Consider the following 20,278-nt stretch of genomic DNA (forward strand, 5'->3'; position numbering starts at 1 on the left):
AGTAAAACTCACCATCCATAGTATAGTGACTTTTGCTTGTATATTTATAACGAAGGATTTTTTTTATAGAGTCAATAATGTCTATTCACCTATAATGACTTTTGCTTGTTAAGATTTTATCGAAAGTCATTTAGTGAAAAACAAATAATTCGGATTTAAGCAAAATTTTACTAACTAATGTACCGAGGTGAGTTTTGCATCTTAAAGAATATAATTTTACGCTTCGGGTGACATACTCAACTCAAAACTGCCATTTTCAGGGTTGGTGACTTTTGCCTGAACGGTGACGATATGTGTATATTAAATTGAACTGTATTCTTTACACATTGTGTAGTACAAATTCACTTTCTCAAAAACATGGCTAAATTTAATAAAAATAGCCCTATTATTTGGGTTATAACAGGATGTTAGAAAATATTCATGTGCACATACATTTGCATTATATTCTTACACAGTAAAACAATTAATACACACTTTGCTTTGTTGTTCCTAAAAAAAACCCAGTGAGTAAAGTTGAAGAAAGCTCTTAGCAGGAAATAATACATTATATAAATAAACAAACAAACTCCCGAAATTTTAAGACCCATCTTGTATTATTTTTAACGTGCTGTTTTTAAAGGCTGTATTATATCCGTAAGTATAGTCTATCTATACATTACTTGCGATTTGTCAGTAAAAAACATCCATAGCGATTCGCGTTTTAAAATAATAGATTTTAGAATTTGTGTCGTGGGTTGTTTTAAATCATAATACAACAGTAATATTATGAAGTACGAAATAATTGATTGAATGTATCTACCATAAAATATAATAAATTGCTATGAATTAAAAATATGCACACTGCTTTACAAATCGTTAGTTCTAACGTAGGTTTTTCATCTCTAAAAAGAAATTGTGAATATTTATAATTAAGAGCGTTAAAGAAAGCATATATAAAAAAATTACTACAAACATTAAATTTTTAATTTATTCAAGTTATATATTATTATAGTAAACTGTATAACTTTTGATTTACGAAACTTTTTTTGGGCCATCCATTAATTTTGGTTCACCCAGCGGGCGCAAACTTTGCGTTTTCCCAATAGTCTCCGGGCGATATCGCCAGGGCACGCTGCCACGTTCCTCCGGCGTTCCATTTTCAAATTTTAAACCCCCCTCGCACCCCCTGGAAAAATACAAACATTTTTTTATGTCCCCCCAGTCAATACAAAAATAATAAAAATACACAAAACATAACCGCGAAAAATTCAGTAATAATATTTATTATTATTAGCAGAGTAATCTTTAAATATTGTAATAAAAACTTAAACGTCAGTTACAACCCCCTCCTTTTCTTCTAATGTGCTGAAAGATTTTTTTCATTTGAATCTTCTCTCTCGCTCTTTTGAGATTTAGTAAGCCGCGACATCTCGCGACAGAAATATTATCATTTTTTTCTTAATATTTATTTATTTCTGGCCAAAGAGAGTCGTGCATTTTTTTGGCAACACCAGTATTTATTATCCATTGAAAGTTTTCCCGTAGTGAAATCAGTGTCCACCTAAAAGAAAACATTAATAAAAAAGCAATAAAAAATATTCAACCTTATTCTAAAATAGAAAAAAAATCTTTAAGGTTAGGATGTGATTTATGTCAAATATGGGAAGACTGTATAAATAATTGTGTATTATTGGGAAAATATTAATGTAGTTTTTGGGCACCCTTGTATATGTAATTTAAATTTTCTGCGCAGTATAAAGGCTGGTTGATACGGAGTGAAAAAATGTGCGAGAAAAATACTACAGGGTGTAGTTTTTATTTTGTCTGCCGGTAAAGGCGGACTTGTACAGTGATTTTGATGTGTTTTTGTTGAATTTTTCTCTCGTTGTTGTGCAGAAACGCGTCGATTATTTCGTATCTGGACGACGTTTCTCCATAGTGCTCGTACGCTAGAAGTTCCACAGTCTATTCATAGTCTGAAATACTGCTGTATAGCGCCTGCCTCGGTCTATTTATGTACCTCGTCTGTAAGTTGCGACCGGGAGCATACTTTGACGCTCAAAATATACAAAATCTTACTACATACACTCAAGCAATACAAAATAATAAAAAAAACACTCCATATTTATTAATACGCACATAAATTCAGTGAAGCAACCTTTTAAGTCGTTAATACACCGATTAAAATACATTCTATCAAATCAGACATAAAATAATCAATTTATTTGTATTAAAAAATCAACTGTTTCTCAAAAACCAGTAAAGTGACAAAAAAATGACAAAATAAAAAGTTAATGAAAAGTGAAATTTTAAAGAAATATTGTAAAAGAAGCTGCCTTTAATTTTTTGAAAACTGTGAAGCAATAATATTAAATCCGGAAATATTTCTAAAATGTTAGTTTTCCGACTATACAATATTATAAAAGTATATTCTATGTAGGTAATATAAAGATGATTTCACTGAGGACTTTCATGTAAATGAGTTGGAAATTAAAAAAAATAACCCTTTTTAAAATCATAATAAATATTTGTGAAAATATATTTTTAAATTAAAAAAAAAAATCGCCGCGTTCAAAGTATTATTGAGTGTCTGTTTAAAAAGAAGTGAGGAAAAATTGTGAAATTTTAGGGAAAAATACCTAAGGGGTGCTACTTTTCGGTCATGACATCGAAACCAGGGGTCGTTTAGCGATGGATGTGACCGAAATGAGGCCTCGGCCCCCGGTTGGACGCGACCCATGAACGAAGTAATGTTTATCCCTGACTCTTTAAGAAGCTGTATGGTCGAACCAGACGTTTCTTCTTACCTCCAGACACCATCTTCAGGCCAGGTGCAATAGAATATGGATAAAAAACAACACAATTACTAATGATCCAATCAAGTGATTTAATTACGACTAGATTTACTTAGTCGTGGATTAAGAAGGGATTGACAACCTTTTAGTCTACTGGGCCATGATTGGTTTTTGGCAAAAATGTGTTTGAAAGATTATGTAATTAACAAAAATTGAATACTAACAATATGTCTAATGTGTTGTATCAATGTGCGTGCGTGTATGTGTGTATGTTTGTATATTTTTTTCTATTTTTTTAAATTACCTTTTTTAATTATTTCTTTCCATTTGAAGTGTTGGTACTGGAGATCACGTAAAACAGTAAAAATGTATATATTTAAATTTTTCAAATCAGAGAAATTTAATATGATTCAGATACGTATATATATATATATATATATATATATAGTATAATTTTTGACGACATTCAAAATGTATTAACAATTAAATAGATATTTATTTTACCTTATAATATAATATCAAAAAATAGTTTATTTTTATAATAGTATACACCCACTTAGGTAGAACCTTATAAGTTGTATCAATTCCTAATACTTGACGGATAAGAATTGTCTTCTGAATTTAAAAGAAATCTCGTATTATATAAATCATTATTATGCTGTTATGAGTTGAACCGACATTTACTTGGTAGAATTTCATTTTACAAAAGTTAGTTAACCGTTTTAATGTAGGTATATACTCTACTTAGTGGGTGCAAGTCAAAGTGCTAACAATCGGTAGTTATTTTGGGTTTTAAAACAATATTAAGACTGCGTTAAGCTGGTTAACCTGAAATAGCATCAATGCATATCATTTTCATCGTATACCTATGAGTTTTGAAATGTCTAAAAGAATATCTCTAGATAGGTAGGTATATAAGTATAAGATGCATAAGTAGGTAAAAGGTTTGTCTTAATTCTACATGTTAATTAATAGGTTGGTACCTATGTAAATAGTAGCTCTGAAAATCAATATGTTTTATTTAGTTCTGAATATATGTACCTATACAATATGTTAAGAATGTTAGGTTATTCATCATTGAAAATACACAATTTTGAAAAATCTCAGAAAATATCTATTAGAAAAATCCTAGAGCACTCACCCGGATAATGAAGGATGTGAGTTCACATTCCACTGAGCTCAAATTTTTTTAATAGGTATGTTTCTGACGTTTTTCAAAGTTACGTCTTTTCAATCGGCCTAAGTTGTATAATTTAAATTTCCATAGTTAACAGTTTGAAAGACCCTATATAAGTATCTACTTTAAAATAATGTTTGTAAAAAGATCCATTGTAATTATTAAAGAGTTGATAAAAGGAATTTTATCAAGAATATGCCAACAAAAATGTTTCTTCTTATAAAAATATTTCGAGAATAAAATAAATACAGAAAAGCAGTAATAAGTGGTATATTAAACATAGGAATTATTGCAAACGATTGTTTTGAAGGAAGATAAGACATAGTTTATGAGAGAAATATCGTTTCCTAGGCGACTGTATTCTTAAGAGCAGAAAATCAATAGTAGGAGATTTTGCAGTCGCCTCGATGCATTTATGTACTTGTTCGGATAACGCAAAAGACAGACAGAAATTTTTCCACATTTACATTTTACTTATCAAACTGTGTTATGGTATTCAATGTTATCCTAAAAAGTAATAGTTATCACTCATGACAATTAATTATTATTGAGAATCAATATGACAATAATTATGGTTAATTATGAAACATTTACACAATTTATGTATCAACTGAAAGATATTAATTTTAAATATAATATTTTATAAATACAAACAAATATTACACGAAATTTATTATTTCCAATTCAACAAATATATTATTTCATCATTAGCATATTCAGTTGTCACATCATTTTTATTGAGTAAAATAATGCACCAGTACTAATATTATATAATATTTATTTATATTAAGGAATAAGCAGGGAACTCAGAAATAATGGGAACTGAAATACCTAACGGGTAAGGAGAAGCAGGCAACCGCTCTCGAGTAATGAAGAATACGGGATAAATTTAAGCACGTAACAAGAATATATCATACGTCGTATACTGACAACTGCTCTCGGTTTATGCATTGACGCTCATTTAATATTGTTGTATTACACACACTATTGCACGTCTATAATACATGGTACATTTTCGTAGGATACTTACACATTCAAAACCCTGCGTCAAACTTTACTGTATTTGTATATATCCTATCGGAATTCTATTTATTATCTGTTCTGTGGGAATAAGACTTCTAAAATATTGTGTTTTATTTTAATTTAAACAATGTATTTCCAGGATGAGTTGATAGTTAACATTTTTGCAGTGACATCGAGACAGTATTAGCCTTGCAGTGTGACAAACGATAAAATATTTAGATTTTGTAGAATAATAAACTGAATATTTTTTGAAAGTCTGATAGATAAATTGTGAAAAACTAATACATTTTTTACGATAAAATATTGATAAAAGTACCAGCGCGTCAAAATTCCACCATAACACATTTTTACTTACCTACTTTTTCTTTATTTCACCTTTTCACATTTTCTAAGTGTAAATTATTTTCTTTAAATCTTTTTTATTTATTGTATAAATGTTTGATGTTAGATTAGGCATGTGTAATTAATTATTTCAATCTTCAACCCTTTAATGCATTATTCGGAACTCTTCACAAATTACCTAAAAGTATGATATTTTTAATATTATTTTTTTATCACAGAAATAACACACTATAATTGTATTATATCGTGCTTATAGATCCCAGCTTCCTCGGTAACGATTCAATAAATTTAATAAAAAATCAAACTACATAATATACTGAAAATACGAAAATATTTAAAACAATATGACATGACATATTATTTTTTATACAACAGTGTTACCAAACACATAAAAAATAAAACGATTGGTAATTAGGTACTTACCTAAACTGTTTTTCTACACAAGAAAAAAAGTTTCAATGAAAATTTAAATGAAATGGTGTTTGAAATAGTTTGACTAGCATTGTTCGAGGAATAGTTTTATAACAATATTATAAAAAAAAACTACGTAAATTTAGTGTAGAATGGAATTCATTATTTTGATTACGTCAAACACTCCTGTTGAGAAATTTCAAAGGATGTTATTATTTCTAAATATATAAATATGCTGAATTATTTTAAATACGTACCTACATAAGTTTACAGATTCTAATATGCTAAAATGAATAGTACCTATACCATATAATATTTGCATCACAATAAGTAACGTAATTATTTGTAGATATTTAATGAATATTTTTTGTGGATTGTATACCAATTCGATAAAAATTAAATTCAGTGCAAAAAAAAGCTTGATTTTCGAGGCCTTATAGATAGGTACATTATCTAAAACGTTGAAAGGTTAAGTTAACCCATGTAAGCGATCAAGAATGAGCGTATAATGATCAACTGAATCGCTTCGATTTTCGACATTCACGATCCGTGATCCAGATTGAACGTGTAATGTCTGCCGTAGAAAATACATGCACATGGAACCAATCAAATTGTGCAGATATCCCCCGCGATTTGATAGATAATTAATTTAATAAATAATCCTTCTAGATATGATCAATTTAATATTAAAATCAGATAATATGATACTACTTAAAATACAACACAACATTTACTTAATATTTACTTTCACTTTTTGTAATTTCTACCACGTATTACATTTTTAATCCGGGTATTATATACGTATGGTATTAAAACAATATAATGTTATTTTCGTTTTTTATTAATTATACAATAATACTAACTGTATGATATGTGAAGGGTCCGAATATTTAACGTCCAAAGAAAAGCTGAGTGCTTGTCGTTCCCATAGAATGTATTTTTCTTCTAAAAGCACTAAGTACCTATCAAATAAAATGTCTCGCCAACTTCTAATAATTCACGTACTTTCTGAGAAACGCCTTCCAACTTAATATGTTTGCCTTCATTATTGCACTTTTAAAATACTATTCTTGTATATGGATTGTTTGTTAAGTGTTGTGTTTATTTATTTTTAAGTAATCTGATTTATTTCGCTGCCAACCGTTCAAATGTGAAATATTAAAAATACTTTACTAAATAATGTATTATACAACAAGGTTGTTTATTGAATTTTATAATATTTTGAATCTATTTGAGGAAAAGCTTTTTATATATCCGTTTTGGACGGTTAGGTAGATAATTATGAAACTATTTGATAATTTAAAATAAACATGAATATTTGAATCAAATATATTCAGGAATTTGAAAAATAATATTTTAATCCAAAATTATAAAAAATACTTAGCTTACAAAGCTTAAAATATTTATATAATAAAGAGATGTCATCAAAACCATTTCATTCTGGTTTCTATTTACTTTATATAAATGTAATGAGTATTCTTCATAATTACATTTCTAATGTAATGTAAATGTAATGAAAGTAATTTATAATTTTATATTATGGAATATCGTTAAATAATAATTCTAGCTTTCATTAAAAGCTCCTAATTGCCAGAAAATATTTCAAATATTCATGCTATTTGACGCAATGTCTATAATTGAATATCATATATTTAAATGTGACACCTTTTACAACATATATTTGTTGTGTGTATGTTTATTATACCTATGTGTGTATTTCTTTTTGTTTCCCGTGAATATTTAGCGGGGTATTAATGATCGTCGTGCGAAAATGTTTTGCAACATTTTCAGCGAGCGGCTTAAATGTTTACACAGCCGGCCATCTTGTTTTCTTGACAGTTTTGTGGATGAGTTTTTATTATTATCTGAGGGTTACATCATTGAACAAGAAGATTGGCGCTTATCAATAATGCGTAGTTCAAATGTACAAAATATTGCGTGAAATATATCCCGTATAGAAAAAGTATATCATCGATATAACTAATATTAAGTAAGTATAAAAGAGATTTATGCCCCATTAAATGGTATTGATACCACGACATTATCGTTATCTTGGTACATAGTATAATAGAATATTGTAAACAGAATAACTATCATTTCATCAATTTTCTCCAAAAGTTTTAACAGCGTGATACATTACCGTCGGGCAGTGGCGAAGGGTGGAGGTAGACTGTTAGGATCCGTCATAAATAGTGCACATTACAATTTGTCAGTTATACGTATTTATTTTCATTGAAATAAGACTACAGCTTACCAATGCTGTTGGTTAGTTTTTGAAATTAAATTAAACCCTGCGAAAACCATGCCATAATAGATAATAGTCAAAATTATGCAATTAAATCATACATAATTTTGGATATTTTATAGATAGAATAATATTTTTATCTATTATAGTTTTGTTTAGGCAGAGCTTAATGAATTTAAAAAATGAACCAACAATATTTGTAATATTATGTTTATGTAGGTACAAATAAGTATGAATGAAAAAGTGTGCACAATTTTGTAGTGTCGCCCAAAATATACCAAAACTATTATGGTTTGGTTAGGCAGGGTTTAGATTTTAAACCACCATTTTAACACCATCTGTAAATAAATTGTAGTATTAGTTCAATAAAAACAAATATGTATGACTAACAAAGTTTAGTGTGCACTATTTATGGTGGATCTTAACAGCCTACATCCACCCTTCGCTACTGCCGTCGGGCTAGATAACTCCACTATTGGATGAAAACCCAAACTGATTCCATTCTAGTGGCTTCTGTTTAACTTTCGGGCGTATTGTACCTCTTTGACAGTGACGTGTTTAGACAAAGTGTCTCCCGATAGACTTAGAATGACACCCCTTTTCATTTTTAGTTTCAAATTTTATACAGAATAAATTATTGTTTGGTGCATGGTTGGTTTTTTACTATGTTAAACTGACAAATGCGACAAATATGTTGAAAAAATGACGTAGGTACATAACATGGAGTGAAGATTAAAGCATTTCTACGAAACCTTATCAAACAGTGATGATTTTAGGTATATGGAGGTCTGAGGCAGTGTCAAATTTGGAGGCCTGTGATTAATTTAAACTGAGAAGTCGGTACTTTCTAACGAAGAGACTGCATCGTTCGGTTGATGAAAAACCGCCACTGCTTTCAAAAAATGTAATGATAGTATTCATTCATTAATTCGCTGCCGTTCATAATTTGCTATCCCAAGCAACACATGGCCTGACTAACCCTACAGCACATCAATGCTCGATTGACTGTTTTGTCCAGCGATTGTTTCAACTGTTTGTATTTTTATATGCACTTTTTTCTGTTAGTTAAATCTACATACTATATTGTTATCATGAACCCAAAATAATCGAATTTTATTTTATTCTTTGTAAAAAAAGTTTACAACAACGAAAACATAAAAATCTCTGCCAACCTTACCAGAATTATTTAACAATATGTAATGATTTTGAAACAAAGTTATTTTTGTTGATACTACTTTACAAGAAAAATTAGCTTCATTTAAAAATCATTATAATGAAGTTCTACCACGTAATTAATACATTAATAATTAACATTATGTAGTAGGTAATAAATTTTTTCAGAAGTGACACGTCTAGTGCTTATTTACGAGAAAACTATGTACTTTTTGTTTGCGGGTCGATGCTTGAAAGAGCTACTCGTATTTCCCGGATAAAAAATATTTAAATAATCTTTTTGAACTCTTGAAGTATGACTTTGCACTCTGGCTCTATGATGAAAATGATGTTATATCAAGTTAATATCATTCATCTTATTTTATGCGAGGTAATCAAGGAAAGATACGTATGAGCGTAGTAAAAAGTGGAAAAAAGTGCATTGTTATAAAACGGGTACTCTAATAATCGACGAGAAAGATTTCTCACAGATTATTATGTAGTCGCAAAACACATAAGAGTTTTTTTCTTATAAAGTTTTCTATAATAACTATATGAAAACTTCCATTTTATTCTGAACCTGAATTCATATTACAGAATAAGTACTTACTGAAGAATACTAACAGAATACTAATAATTACAAGATAAAAAGAACTTTTTATATACAACGTTTTTAAATTTTCTGTTGAATCATATACACTTGACTTGACTAGCTTAAACGATCAAAAAAAATTGTACTTGATAGAAATAATACTGAAATGTCACTTTGACATGTCATATTGATTTCCACAGTAACGCAAGTATATATTAATAATTTAGTTGCTAGAACCCCAGACCCCCTAGCAACCAATACTGGTGTCGAAATAACTTTTCATACAAAACAGAATTAACTGAAAATGAATTCAATTCTACTTAGATGGCTAAAAGTATCAAAAAAATGCATTGGCATCATGTTCTGATTAGGGATTCCAATCCCGGGATCCCGGAATCCCGAGCTATTTTCGATACCTATGAATCCCGGCATTGATAAACATAATCCCGGGATTTCGGGATTGATTTTTTTATCAATTTTTATGGAAAATAAAATAAAAGCGAAAATAAAACAGAAAAAATACTTTTAATAAAAAATAGTTACATTAGAAATAAACTGAGTTTGAATGAAGTTTGATTTATACCCATGTGTAGGTTGCCGATTCATTTTATTTTTTCACATGAATTATTAAAAATGAGAAAGATTGGGAAAAAACAATGCTTCGCACTTTTAACAAAGTAATTCTACCATGATATCATACGTTTTACGGCAGTTTCATATTTGGCTGACTAATTAGATTTATAATGCGGAGAGGCCATAAGTACTCCATGATTATTTGCTTTACTATTTTAAATCTTGCTAATCCATTAATTATTTTTTTACTATCAGAAATAGCAATCTCATATTAAATTCACATTATTATTTATATTAAAATATTATTTACTCCATTAAAGTTGTATATTTCCAAGATTGAACGTATACAATATTAACAATAAATGTCTTAAATACGAGGGTGGGTCAATAAGTCCTTAGAAAAGCCGACAAGTGGCGCGACTAGTACTGCAAGCGGTTTGTTTTCATGCAGCGGCACTACCGATTCAGTATGCTGCGAAGTTTCAATCAGATTGGTCGGGTTGTTGTGTGTTTCTCGTACATTAAAACAAAAGATGAACCACGCTCAGGACGTCCTGTAGAGGTGACTACACCAGAAATGATCAATAAAATCCACGATATGGTGTTAAGTGACCGAAGATTAAAGTTGAGTGAGATAATTGAGGTTACAGGGATCTCAAAAGGTAGCGTCATTTCTATTTTACATGACAAATTGGGCATGAAAAATATTTCTGCAAGATGGGTGCCGCGTTTGCTCACAGTCGACTATAAACGCAGTAGGGTGGTGGCCTCTAAAGCCCTGTTGTCGCTCATGCAACGCAATCCGGATGAATTTTTTCGTCGCTTTGTGACTGTAGATGAAACATGGATACACCACTATACTCCCAAGACGAAAGAACAGTCAAAGCAGTGGATTGCGAAGGCAAACCATGTCCAAAGAAGGCGAAAACCGTAAAATCAGCTGGTAAGGTTATGGCTACTGTATTTTGGGATGCACGTGAAATTATTTTCGTTGACTATTTGGAAAAAGAAAAAACAATAACAGGGGATTATTATGCATCTTTATTGGACCAGCTAAAAAACAAAATTGAAGAAAAACGGCCTCATTTAAACAGGGAAAAAATCCTCTTTCATCAGGACAATGCCCGTGTTCACACATGTTTACGATCAATGGCTAAAATTGAAGAATTGAAGTTCGAATTGGTCGACCACCCACCGTATTCGCCAGATTTAGCACCCAGTGACTTTTTCCTTTTCCCAAACTTAAAAAAATGGCTAAGTGGACAACGTTTTTTTTCAAATGAAGAAATCATCGATCGGACAAATGCTTATTTTGAGGACCTTCCGAAAACTTATTTTTCTGACGGTTTAAAAAAAATTGAGAAACATCTAACCAAGTGTATTGAGCTCCAAGGAAATTATGTTGATAAATAAAAAAAAATACAAAAATAAAACCTGTTTTAATGCTTTTTTCTAAGGAATTATTGACCCACCCTCGTAGTATAAATTATACTAGATTTATTTTTGACCGATTTTATTAATGTTATTTGTAAACATAAAAATTTTATATTAACAATGGAAAAAAATACCAATCCCGGGACCAGTCCCGGGATCCCGGGATTGTCAAATTGTAATCCCGAAATCCCTGGATCAGAATTTTGGCTCGGGATTGGATTCCCTAGTTCTGATATATTTTAAAAGGTCCAGATGTCTAGCTAGTCGGGAAGTTAGTTAAAATCGATTGCAAGATTTGTACCGAACAAATAAGAATACGAGCTAAGAAAAACGTTGTAAAAACGTTGTAATAAAAATGAAGTTTTAATGTTCGATTATTGTTTAATACTTTGGACGCGGAAGACGCACCCGGCGCGTAATGACCAGGTGGCCGATCGATGTAATTAACGTCCATTTTAAAGGTGCTAATTAAAAAATCATTATCTACTCAGCATCGAATGGGTTAAGTTAGGTACAAATCATAATCGAAAAAAAATAATCTTGTGGCACACCTGTTGGGAAATTTTGCTGTATAAGTTACCGATGTTGCAGGTCTACCCGTTATCACATAAAACGCATTTCACAAGTGAGCTAAAACATTACAAATTATTGTATAGTGATGTAGTGGTGAAACATTATACGACGAGATAAAAGCAATCTTGTAATATTGAAATTGTATTTCGGATTTCCGGACAACTCGCTCCGGGAAGTAGGGAAAGTACCTACATAATCTTTAAATAGGTCAGTCTGACGGCGTTCTGGCTATAACATAGCTTATAGCTTACACGTATTAACAATATGAAGCCGACGTAATATGAAATGCTGAAATCGTTCGGAAAATTCAGCTTTAGGGACGGATCAAAAAACTCTGATTATACTATTGTATTGGATAAAAACCAACAACCAATTCAATTCAATTTATTTATTTTTCAATATTGTGGACATTACAAATTATAAGTTCAAGATGTTCACAACATGACATAAAACATTATTATAAATAATAAAGAAAAACAAAAGTAATAAAAGGGTTAAAAATGAAAATATAAAAAGATAACATAATATAAACATACAAAAGCAGCGAAAATATAATTATACATATATATATATATATAAGTTCAAAGAAGTACACCGAGTTTGCTAAGGAGACCCAATTTTAAGGGTTTATAAAATAGAGTTCACCTAAATTCACCCTCACGCAAGTGGAATATATCAACACCAGAAGCAATTTGATTGAACATAATTATCGTCCTCCCAATTGGCATTACCATTGGCAGGTTGGTTCTGCACCTTGGGAGAATAGACAACTGATGCTCTCTATTTCTAAGATAGTTATCAACATTGGTTATCAGGGACACATACGTCTAAAATACAACAAATACAGTTTGTATTGTGTCCCTGTTACTTAGTTGTTTTTATTTTTCAAATAATTGATCTTGTTACTGAATTATTTTTGAGAAGTATGGGTATTAACAAACACAGAAATAAGCGGTTCATACGGCACCCCGTTTCTACCTTGTTGTAGACGGGAAAAACTTTCTTGAATAGCTCTTACTTATCACTTAATGATCGTCTATTTTGATAATATTTTTTTTGTGTATAAGCATGAAATGTTTTCAAATTGCGTATATTCAATATAAATAGAATGTTACATTCTCAAATTTTGTGTTATTTGTTGAATAAAAGAAATAGTTTATTAAATTATAATATCCCTTTATTAATTGGCATTGTATTCATTTTATCAATCATTTTAAGTGTTTGCTACCCGAAAATATTATACCATTTATGTATACCTATTTGTATTCAATCTACATATTTTATTAGCTCAAAACAAATTAACCGCACTTACAAAAAGTTAAAAATAGGAAATTTGTATTCGTAAAAATGTAAGTAAAATATTAAAATACGTACTATCCAGATTGGTAGTATAAAATCCATTCAGTGCAATACTGATTATTACTTACCGTAATTTTAATTGTGTGATTTCCACGTTAATTTGCTGGCACTCATTTTAATAATAAAATATTGGGGCGATGGAATTCTTTTCTGACTCTGAAAATTACGTTCGAAATCGTTCACGAATTCACAAGTTTATCAACAGTTTATCACCTCCTCGCTGATGTATTGAATACATTTTATAAACCAAATTAGGTACATTACACCAAAATAAATGTGAATTATTTCACCATAAATAACATTTAACAATACAGAGTGGTGAAAATTCTTACAAGATTGAATACTTCGTTTTAACAACCAAGTTAAATTTACACCTCGATATAAATTTGTTTTTCATCTGCGATTAATTATTGTACGCGGCGGTAAATTTTTCGTGAACCGAAGCTTTTATGTGGGAAATTGTTATATGCATGTCAAAACGTAATATTATGAATACAAACTATTTTTTTATTCAACGAATAATTCAAAATATTTAAAATGTCACATTTTTAATTATTGAACATACATAATTTGAAATCACCTATATATAACCACGCGAAAAAATCTTGTTGAAAACACCCAGCTTGGTTGGAGCCCGCACCTTCTGGGACAATAACGTAATTTAGAAAACACTTCAGTAAGAATTTGAAAAAACCGCTCGTTAATTTCTTCAAATTAGACAGGGCACACATAGCTTAGTAGTTAATACACGTGTCCGCGAATCCCACGGGAGCTGTATTTTTTTTTTCAAAAATATGTTTTCTAGTGTTTATATAATATTTATCACAGGTATTTTCAAATCATATATCGGTGTGCTATTAATACAGTAGGTATAAATCAGTTTGGAATATCAAACATAAAACAATAGTAAAGAATATTTTGTGATAAATATATTATTTGCAAAATAAATAACGTATGCAATACATAATGGTTATAATAATTTTAAAGTGCGGTTCGGCCATCTTGCGTATTTTTATCTGAGTAATTACCGATGATTTTGGACACGTTGAGTGAGCACTACCAAATTGCAATACCTTACTTTGCGTTTCTTTATCCCGAGGTTGGCAGCTAAATATAACCCGAACGACAGGATAGTCGCAGTCAGGTCTCGTACACTTGGGAACGCACTGAATCAGTCCCAGTTTATAAATAAACCAAAATCTATTATAAAGATGGCTTAATCATTGCTGAAGTAGCTAAAGCTAGGTGTAACTTGCAACGGTGTAATGTTGACTATTTCAAGCATAATATTATAAAGGAACAGGTCACTGTAATATAAATAAAACCGTGTCCGTAACATATTTCAATTATTGTTGAAATATATTTTTGGTTATTATTTATCACTATAATATTCATTTTTGTGCTCTATAAAAACACACATTTATATAACATCAGTCAGTATATGAAATATTTTGGTAGAATTCATGATAATAATTTTCTTCTTATCTGTTAGATCTTCCTACTCGGGTACTTAAGTATATTTTCATTTACTTTCTATAATCTTCCTACATATAAATTACCTATAAATTCCTACAACCTATAATCTTCCCTTGACACATTGACTTTCAAAACACTGCACTTTTCTGAAATATCCATGTTATACTTGTTTGATAGTATAGCTTTTTTTATCTATTTACTTGCACTTTTAAGCTCTTCACTCGTAAAATTCAATGTACAACACTCTTCTATATATAAAATAGATTATATTATATCTAATAGGTATGCATCTCTAATTTTTTGCACATCTTTTGGATTGATGTCTATTCTCCCTCGCCATATAATGCAGTACGAAAATATATAAAACGTTTTATAATACATAATATTCTCAAATTCATGAGGAGCCTACGAGTAGATGTATTTTTTTTCGACCATGCCCAATCCTAATAAGATCACATGGGTCTCCACTAAGTGGAGATTTGTTTTTACGAGAAATGGATGTCAGCCACTTGCTCAAACTATTAGGTCCATACTATGACTCATACACAAATTGGAAAACATGATTCGAACCTGGAAACCACGATTCTATAGGCCGGCGCTTAAGCCACGCTCCCAGCGTGGGTATCATGTATATAAACTTTTAATTCTGATAAATACATTACACGGTTATTCTAGGTTGATTTTAACCTCTTAGAGATATTTTCAATTGGGATCGGTCTTAAGACGATTGGACCATTGAGCCTTGAGCTTTAGGTGAATTCCGGTTGTCGTAAGAAAAACAACACACAATAAATACTACGAGAGAAAAGTTGGTTTTTAATGTGAATCAGATATGTGATCGTGAAACATTTAAAACGCTAGACCCTTGAAGAATAGAATCAAAATCTGATTAAAAAACCCCCATTATTCAAAAGCATAGTGTTTCTAATAAAATTATTCAAAATCAATATTTTGCAAAAATACCTTCAAAAATGCCGAATAAATTTAAAGTCTTTTGATTTAACTTTGCACATCAGTCTTAGGTAAGAGTTTCTCACAAAGTGACGTCACAGTCCGGTATACATCTGTTCTTGCATTTCGGCGTACGTTGATTAATTATTAATTGATATGCAATAATACACAGGTTCCCAAACACAAATCTTCATCCCCAGAGCAGTCACGAGATGATTTCTAGGGGTTCGTTGACTACTCTTAAATTATATTAAAAAGTAACATTTTCATTTACTTGACTAGATTTGCTCCATCGTATCTCTTCTATATACAAGACTGCTTTCGGCCGCTACGGCAGCTATCTAGGGTAGGTATGTATCGAAGTATTAACACTATTGCAACAATTACAATAAGTTAGCCGTCTAAACAGTCAAAACTGTCTATCTCGCTCTAAAATTTACCACAGCCAAAAGAGGTGCTGTTAAAACATAGCACTTATTGTAACAATTACAACTAACTTATTGTAATTGTTACAATAAATGCTAATACTTCGATACAAACCTACCCTAGATAGCTGCCGTAGCGGCCGACAACAGTCCTGTGTATAGAATAGGTGCGCATGAATAGTAAATAAGTCGCCTGCGATCTTATTTTTGGTTAATTTTAATAAGCATTTTAAAATATGCGGCTGTCAGAATGTTCGCCGAAAATACAGCTAAATATTAGAGTCTGGGATTGGATAAAAGAAAGTAGTGAATGCCAAATAGCGGATAGACCTCCATTGATGATTAGGTATTAATATCTTTCCGTAGACCAACAATTTTGTCATATCGTAATAATGATAGATAATTTAAAATTATACAAGTATTTCGTTTCGTATTCGTTTTATCCTCTCATATTCTGAGGATAGGGTCATAGCTCGAAACAGTTATCATTTGAAATATCTCAATATTGTAGAATTAACAAAAACCATTGATAAGCCACATGAAAAACATAATGTGATGTTTAATAATCATATATTTAATATAGACAAAGTGAGGGAAGATGTATGATGATCGATAATTCACTCGTTTAAAAATACTTTTTTATAGTAGGGATCGCGACACAAAAATGGTTGACAATCGCTGTAATAATAGCATCATTTTAAAATTGTGAAATTATTCAAAAGTACTCACCACATTTGCCTGATTTCCAGTGGATGTATATCTATTTTAACTGCTCAAAGTCTTCAACATTGATTTATTACTCGATGCTGGTTTTTAAAAACCCGAAAAAATATACAAGAATTATTAAAGTGTCCTCCGATATTATTTCTTGTCTCCGGCCTACTTATATGAAATTTAAATGTAGAAAATCTTTGAAAATATTTTCATCGGCGTTATTTTACGATTATTTACAAATATTTGGTCTAAACGTTCCGTTGAATTAGCGCTCATTTAAATATAGATTAGGGTTACGAAATTCACCAAAACACATGCGACTATCTGTCTTTGAAATAGACTAGGTTATCGCAGAAACGATGTTAGCCACACCTACCTAGTGATGACATTCAGCTGGTTCGCACTGATTCTTGTGAGCCTGTTGTTAAAATACGCGCTGATATGCTATCAGGTTGTTATCACTGAACCAATATAAAAATATATTAATATGTGTGAAACTTCTTTGGCACAACCCTAATAAAAATACTAATTCCATCGTATATCATTTAAAAAGTTTATTTTATCCAAAATACAAGAGTATCCAAGATCTTGATATCTACTTCTTTGTCCTTTCTCACATTAGTATGAATAAATTTCAATTATGTCAACGGTATTATGATATATCCATATTATAATAAAAATATTAACTTATCCATTTTATAATTTATTATTCTTCTTTTTCTATTTATATTTTATGTTATCGCTTTTCTTCATATAATATAATTTTTACTATCTGGCTAGACTATATAATATTATCTTTTGTCTATGGAAACTTCACTGACAGCAACACTTTTGCCTTTATAGGTATATTTTATATAAACCAATTTATTTTATAATCAATAATATAAAGTTTTTTCTAATAAAAATAGTAATAATAATAAAAAATACTGGCATTTTTTCAAAGTATCTTGAAATCATCGACGTATTTTTTAAAATTTAATTTAATGAAGGTATTGGAAAACATCAACAAATATAAAAATTAAAAAGTAGTTTTTGGAAAGTTTGACTGATACTACGTTTCTATTCATTTTATAACATAATCAAATTTAATTCCAACAGCTATTTCATGAAAGTAAAGTGCATATGGCTAATTATCCTCTAAAATAAAATTAAGTTACATGTATCGGGGAAATGGGTCAATAGAGACAGTTTTGCCCTTTGCGAGTACATATTATTATTATGTATATATCTTTATATTTCCTTTATAAATTATTTCAATATGCTTAAAGCATGTTTCTATTAAGTATCATAACTAGCGGTTTCTAACTTTTTTTATATTCTTTGCACCCCTGAGAAATGTGTGATTAATGTTCGCACCCCCTACAAAATAACACATTTGAAGAAAGGTAGGTAATTGAAAAAAAATAACCTCGTAATTGAATCACCTGCGGGTGAATAACTAAAAAATAATTAACTTTTATCTCAATGCATAAAAAATGTAGATAGTAAAATCGATCTAAATTTTAAACATAAAATTCAATTAGTTCTTTATCCTTGCTTATTAATAATGATTTTGTCAAAACCTGAAACTCACTCATTAAACCCTCTAAAATCTCTTCACTTGAAAGAAATTTTATCATTTTTATCTGAAGATGACAACCTAGATGTCAGCCTAGTAGGCCAGGATTTCGGCGAAATTTTGTTATTTCAATGCCCAATCATATTACATCCTTGCTCTTCCAGAAAAAAACTTTCATTTCTTCCTTCAGTTAAATAAATAAATTAATCGACTTGTTTGTTTGTTTGCGCCCCGCCCCCCCCCCCCCTTCGAATGCGGGCAAACTTGGTCTGGAACCCCTGTTATATTTCTTTCTCTTCAACGTCATCACCCCTATAACTGAAAATAGTGATAATTCTGGAATAGGGACAGCGGCTTTCTTCAATGTTCCATATCATCAATACCTGGTAATGTAAATTGTACCCAATAATTATTTGGTACTCTACTCTCTTGATGTCTATTCTCCTCTTCCTCTTTTAATAGATACACTACCCAAAACAACTAACATTTCGAGGCTTTCTGGGCCACGTTGAGCAATGTGTCCAAAGAATCACACAAGACGATGCAGTCACATGTAGGGGACTGTCTCTCACTGATGTTAATGAATGCATTAGATAATATGTTCCGCCTGGTAAAATCTCAGCAGTCGATGTCAGCATCGCATTTCAAATGCACCGATAATTTTTCGTTACTTCACATGTAATGTCCACGATACTTATTTTCCTTTCTAAGATATTCCAATCTCTCCATATAAGTGTCAGTCGGGTCAAGGCAGATTTAGTCATTGTTGTTCCACGTTTTATTTTTTTCCGAGTCAACTATAGTCGAGCCCAGATACACTAGGTATCTCATACACTTTTTCGAGATTCTGTAACACATTACTCTTTTGCATCAGACATGTTTTAATATATGAGCATACGTTTCGTTTTAGTAACATTTATTGACAGCGCATTATGTTTCTCTCAACCTGTTATTATGAAGATTTTAGACAAGTATACGTCTTATTAAGAGATTTGTGTCATGAATCTAAGGTTCATTGACACTATAATATAACTTTACTATACTACTGCTTCAATGTTAAACTAAGATATCTACATACGTGGTGAATTATATTATTAAATCAATTTTAATTATGTAATATTCCAGAAAGTTTTCAAATGCTCTAAGTTTGGATCGCTTATTTAGATGTTAATGAATTGCTATAGATACTGATTAAATACGCATTTTCATTATACGTTAGCTGATAAAAGTAGTGGCGTTTATAAAAGTCTGGACTCAGTTTTGATATATATTCATCCAATTATATCAATATTAAGAATGTGTAAATTTCGTATATATTATGTGACTGTGGCACGAATATTATGGTTATGTACATAACAGTGATACTCAATAAAAAGGCATTCAATAAATTGGAAATAAAATTCCTCAATTAATACTTGATCAAACTGGACCCGGAATAGACTCTGAATAATATAATATAAAACTAATAATGGCGCGTTTATGCCCATGTTCAGGTTTTT

General features: G+C 30.5%; 1 protein-coding gene across 1 annotated transcript in view; it reads left to right on the forward strand.

Moving 5' to 3' along the window:
• Positions 1 to 1,083: 1,083 nt before the first annotated feature.
• Positions 1,084 to 20,278, forward strand: part of NfI (Nuclear factor I) — a 53,023-nt gene continuing 33,828 nt past the window's right edge. Inside the window, exon 1 of the mRNA XM_085954927.1 lies at positions 1,084 to 2,810. Coding sequence (XP_085811053.1) covers positions 2,718 to 2,810 — 93 coding nt within the window. The 5' untranslated portion in view covers positions 1,084 to 2,717. The remainder of the gene's footprint in view (positions 2,811 to 20,278) is intronic.

This window comes from Rhyacophila brunnea, unplaced genomic scaffold (assembly GCF_057557595.1).
Source record: "Rhyacophila brunnea isolate RB1 unplaced genomic scaffold, BYU_Rbru_1.0 scaffold_4, whole genome shotgun sequence".
NCBI classification, from domain to species: Eukaryota; Metazoa; Arthropoda; class Insecta; order Trichoptera; family Rhyacophilidae; genus Rhyacophila; species Rhyacophila brunnea.